General features: G+C 35.4%; 1 protein-coding gene across 1 annotated transcript in view; it reads left to right on the plus strand.

The window, feature by feature from the left end:
• LOC126183587 (E3 ubiquitin-protein ligase RNF170-like) overlaps positions 1 to 4,930 on the plus strand; it is a 112,361-nt gene extending 107,431 nt beyond the window's left edge. The window contains exon 6 of the mRNA XM_049925685.1: positions 3,458 to 4,930. Within this exon, the coding sequence (XP_049781642.1) occupies positions 3,458 to 3,739 (282 nt within the window). The 3' untranslated portion in view covers positions 3,740 to 4,930. The remainder of the gene's footprint in view (positions 1 to 3,457) is intronic.
• The last annotated feature ends 1,070 nt before the right edge of the window (positions 4,931 to 6,000 follow it).

Raw genomic sequence — 6,000 nt, forward strand, 5'->3', positions numbered from 1 at the left:
CAAATGCATTGATGTTGACGGACATCATTTTGAGCATTTATTGCATTAATGTGGTATTTACAGGTAATCACACTGTAACAGCATGCGTTCTCAGAAATGATAAGTTCACAAAGGTACATGTATCACATTGGAACATCCGAAATATAATGTTCAAATGTACCTACGTTCTGTATTTTAATTTAAAAAACCTACCTGTTACCAACAGTTCGTCTAAAATTGTGAGCCATATGTTTGTGACTATTACAGCGCCATATATCACAAAGCGAAAAAAGTGGTCCAACTAAAACATTCATATTTCTTTACGTACTACACGAATATGTAATAAAAAATGGGGGTTACTATTTAAAAAAAAAAAAAAAAAAAACACAGTTGATATCCGTTTGACCTGTGGCAGCGCCATCTAGGGGGCCAACCATAGCGCCATCTGGTTTTCCCCTTCAAGCTAGACATGTTTTGTTCTTTGTAGTTTTTTTCATTTGACAGTTATTTCATGAGATATTTGGCCCGGTCATGATCAATGAACCACCCTGTATACCTGAGCAATAAACGGTGGGCAGGCCCAGCCACAGTTGCAGGCAACAGCTGTACCTTGAGTAACACATCTTTAACAAACAAACCATCCTTCAAATAGCTTATTTATCTTGGATATGAATAGTAATTGATTATTTGTCTTTGGTATGAACTGTACATCATTTTGGCAAGATTACTGCCAAGAGATAGCATTTTGGCACACCTACACTCATTGGTGGAAGTACTGCAAACAACTGAGTATTCTTTTGAAAGGTGAGTGTATTTGTGTATGCCACAGTTGCTTCAGGTGATTGTAAGTTTAGTTTCATGAACAAAATAATTATGCAAGATAATTTAGGCATTCCATATAATCTGTTGGAAGCAAAACAACGTCATCTGAATTCAGCAAAAGCGATCAAAATTTTGAATCAAAAATTCCTGAGTGGCTTGAAGATGCATCTCTTTTTGGTCAGGAAGATGGCAGTGATTCAGACAGTGATAGTCCCCAGGATAATGATTCTGCATCTTGTAGCATTTCAAGTGAAGATAGCCAACAGAAGTGCTGATTTCTTTATTGGTCATGATGGAACTGACTGGATTAAAGCAAAATTTGAGTACACAATATCATGGAAATTCCACCTGATTCAATAATAGGTAGTGTAACTGTCACACTAAGAAAACATGGGACTATTACACAAAGAAGGAAGAAAATGTGCATTGTACTAGTTTAGAAGGTAGGTACATTGTTGTTATCAATAAAAAATTGGCAGAATATTAATCTTAGGAAATGAATTCTTTTTTTTTTTTCAGTCTGATCACAAAAACAAACCAGTGTTGCTTCAACTACAGTGAAAACACTAACGAAGACATTGAGAGGAATCTCAACAAATACTAGAACGGAAAATTTTGCACATTTCCTGTCATTTGAAGAACTATTGCAGGAAAAGATTACAGCAGTGACAAAATGATGAGGAAATTCCATCAGAGATGAAGGTCTCATAGTCCAGAGAAGTTTCATCTTCATCATTTGACTATTTGGTTTTGAAGCCAATTTGACAACAGTAGGTTATGTGCCCAAAAAGAGCAAAAGTGTCATCCAGTTCAGTTCTCTGCACCACGGTGCCATGGTAGATGAAGAACGTAAAAAGAATCCAGAGAGAATTTTATTCAATAATAAAACTAAATCAGGAGTTGATGCTCTTTACCAGAAGGCATGTACATTAAAATGCAAGTGACAGTCAAGAGGATAGCCTTTTGATTTATGGACAAATGTAATGGATGTAGCACCTATAATTATTTTCACAGCAGCATCCTAACTACCAGGAGGACAGATCTGATAAATGGAGAATTTTCCTGAAGGAGTTAGGATAAGAAACAGTACACCCTCATGTGGAGAAAAGGGTCAGCAACACACCCCTCCAGAATAATGTTTTACAAGCCATGGCACCTTTTACTCACCAACAACTGAAGATTCTGGAAATGGACTATCACAAATATATGATGTTTTGTGTGCCCACATTGGTTACACAAAAAAAAATATCGTCAAACATACCGCAAATGCATAAAATATTTGTAAGAATATAGTGTCAATAGAGAGAGAGTGAGTGAGTGAGTGAGTGAGTGAGTGAGTGAGTGAGTGTGTGTGTGTGTGTGTGTGTGTTTTAGTGTGAGCTGAACTCCTGGTGTAAGGCCAGTAAAACTGAAAAGTTTGTTATCTCAGGATAATTATAACCTAATTTATGATATTGTGTTTCATATCCTAAAATGAAGGTCACAATATCATAATAAATACTTTCATTTTCACTCCTTGTCTCCAAGCCCATTGTTATGTGATAGTTTTGTGTTAATATATAGCTTTTGTTCTGAGGTAGCAGTCTTATAGACCCCCTCATGAATTTTTGAGAGTCCAGGCACTCGTGCCTCCAAAGATAAACGTGACGCGTAGAACGACTGACTTCTTGACTGCCAAATGACAATATTGGATAGAGACTAGAGGGCTGTTCTGGCATGTGATCAGGTGTAGTTGTGTTACCAGCATTGCAGTGATAAAATCAAGACCAAATAAAATTAAAAGCAAGACATCTATTTTATTTTAGAGGAATGTAGGCGTGAGGAAATTAAAGTGTAGGCTTGATTCTTAAACAATATGGGCTGGAGGGGGTGTAGGAATTACCATTATCGATTGAATCTTGGACAGAATATCAAGGCTTGTTTTAAAAATAAGCAAAAGGTATACTGAAACATCGTAAGGAGGAGGAAGAAGGAGAAGTAGTCTGTGATGAGTTAGAGAGGCTAATAAATGGTAACAGCTCACTGTAGATGATTATGATGATAGTGGGAGTTTTGGAAAGATGAATTTAGAAGAGGGAGGTGAAAAAGCCCTTTTCTTTTCTGGATATTCATTAGACATAGAAAGAAACAAAATATAAACTGAAATACGTCAAAAATAAAAAGGTAAGTAGGATATAAAATTTTCTTTGATGGTTTCAATGTTTGTTCAGTATTCTTGCATCAAGTCAGTTGTGGAATAACATTTACCAAAGTAGTTTTGTCATCATAAGGCTTGATCAGCTGGTTTAGTGGGTTTTGGTCTTGTTGAAAAATACAAAATATTGATAACAAATAGAATAGATTCAACAAATTTGACTACTAATCGTGGGCATGCTGAACTAATTACCTTTATCAGACACAAATCCTCATCAGCTGTACCACCAATTAAACTGTTTAAGAAGTATTTTTCATAAAAGTTTTGTGAAGACAGCATTGTATTCCATGTAACTTCTAGATGAAATATTTCTTTATATACAGTTGAAGCCCTGGTATTACAAGAGATAGCCATTCAGTATCTCCCCCCCCCCCTCCCCCATATTCCAGAATGACTTCACAAGATAGTGTGGTTATTATATATGATCTAATATTCATTATTTTTACTTTGTGTCTGTTTCAGATCCCAGAGTTTATCAGAGATATTCCTTTTTTAATCCGCAACTTCACAGCAGATTTTTTTTCTGTGAGAGGGCTCTTCTATCTCTTCCAGTTGCGAATGGGTTTCTGCATTAGTGTTGCAATTGCATACTTGTTGTCACCACTGGACATAATTCCTGAATCTGTTTATGGCATTTTAGGTTTGGTTGATGATCTTTTTGTTTTTGTGTTATTGTGTATGTATGTAAGTGTTGCATATCGTGGACTTGTTCTGAATGATCCGTTCCTGCCTCACAGATACTAATTGTAATTCACTTACTATTGCATATAAAGACTGTTACAGTAAGTGTTCTCTGTGTTCTGTTTACTGGCATGATTGATTGTGATACTAGGGACAGAGACTTGAAATCTTCATCTGACAAGTTTGTCAAAATATTATTATAGGTTTGCTCAAAATATATGTATATATTATTTATCCACGCTAAACTGCAAAACTGTGATAAATTAAAGCTGATATACATTGCATCTAAATATTTTTAATACAAATTTACTGAATATATCTTTAGTTATACTTGATCTCTCTCTCTCTCTCTCTTTCTCTTTTTATGTTATGTTGATGTTCAGCTCTCAGGAGTTTTGTCATGTGGTCTTATTGAAATGACACTATGTTTTGCTGTCAGAATCTGCTCATGTACTGAAGTAGTAGAGGTAAGAGGTTAATCTTGTTGTAATTCTCGCTTTCTTGACCTTGAATCGTTTTATTATAACTGTGGACCAAGTTTCAGTGGGCAAGGTTTCTCTTGCTATGTGTAACCATTGATTGATTAATGGTTATTGACCTATTGACTTATGCAGTTAACAGTATTGACAGTGAGCGAATGTCAAATGGTGGAATTCCTGCTCTGCAGATTCATACCTGTAGCACATGACAGATAGAAGTTGAAATACACACGAACTGAGCAATAGCTAAGCAGAGTGAAGAACTGTTGAATTTATTGGCCCACAGTGTACTACCTGTATTGGTAATACTTCTCCCTAAGTATGGAAAATTGGGACAGAAAGAGTAATGATGGAGAAACTGTTCGTGCATTTGTAGTAACTGACGATACTGCAGAATGCTTTAGAAAGGTTAAGAAGGTTACAGAGAGAACTCCTGAACGTTGTACTCTTGCAGATTCAGAACAGAAAATGTAAATTATTCCTGCATTATGTAATATAATAAAAATATAACACTGTGATATTATTTGGTTGAGGATTTCCTGTTTACTAGAAGGAAATAAATAATGATGAAGGGAAGAGTTTTAAGTGACTTACGTTGTTTGATTTTTTTTTGCTTTGTGTGTGTTGTTATGGAGTAGCTCCCATGATGATAAATTCATTGACTGAATATGTCAGTAAATATTTGTCAGACTTGTTTAGTAAACAGAGGTGCATGATCTGTTTTGTGAACCAGTTTATTTATTATTTGTAACCATAAATTAAATAAATGAGATACTGAAAATGCATTATTTTCTGCACATGCCTCCTATCTTTTAAAACTTTGTGCCTTTTGAGTGCATAGCAATGATTACACACAGAGGGAACTTCTGTCTGTGTCCGATAGCCAGAATGTTCTAGACCATGTGCTGTTTTCCAATCATATACTTAGATTCAGTTCTTGAAATATTTTAGAATTTTGAAGGTGAATGAGGAGTGAGAGGAGTTTACACCTTCCCCAGTCCTGGCAGTGCATGACAACAATGCCAAGAAAGAAAAACTTACTGTTGCTAGCAGTTATATGATAGGCACAGATCTAGTGTAAATCTAAGAAGGTACTGAAAATATGACTGCCTTAGCTACAGAATACTCTTCAAGTTGTTGAACAATTCCTGTAAAATCAAGGAGTATCTTGCTGTTATTTTGGAGATCAGGAAATCCAGTCTCTATTTCCATGGTAGACTATTAACAATCGTAATGGAATAGTACTCTCTATTTTGATTGACAAGCCTTAAGGATCTATCAAGACAACTGACAAAATTGGCCATAAGAGTTGAGGCTATAACGCCAAAATGGAGTCCAAAATTGACACACACATCCGAATTCTGTCTTTCATTAAACAACCAACATAGGTAACATTCCAGTCATCACTATAGTAATAGCTATTGCTGTATCTCTGGAAGTGCAAAAAATTATGTCTTGTAGATCTTATTTCAGAGATAATATGTATCAATATGATTTTACAGGAATATGTATCAAACATACCTACAATACTTAAGAAAACACACTGCAGTTATGAATATTTAGATACAAGGCTATCAGTACATTGCCTCTCCAGGCATGTAATGCCTTGCTTAATCTCCTTAAAAAATGTGACTCATAAGAGGTTTAAGGAAAACCCTTTTTACACACTTGAAGACTTAAGACTGTTAAGGAAATTCCCTTATTTCATAAATCAGAGCACCTTGTTACACAGCTGTCAACAGGGTAGGTCTTTCATTGGCATACTACCACATCCAGTGACCTTCAAAAAATTATCTTAATTCCCCAATTTTAGAAATACAAACTGCCACTGATGTATAATTATTA

Source organism: Schistocerca cancellata, chromosome 4 (assembly GCF_023864275.1).
Source record: "Schistocerca cancellata isolate TAMUIC-IGC-003103 chromosome 4, iqSchCanc2.1, whole genome shotgun sequence".
Lineage (NCBI taxonomy): Eukaryota > Metazoa > Arthropoda > Insecta > Orthoptera > Acrididae > Schistocerca > Schistocerca cancellata.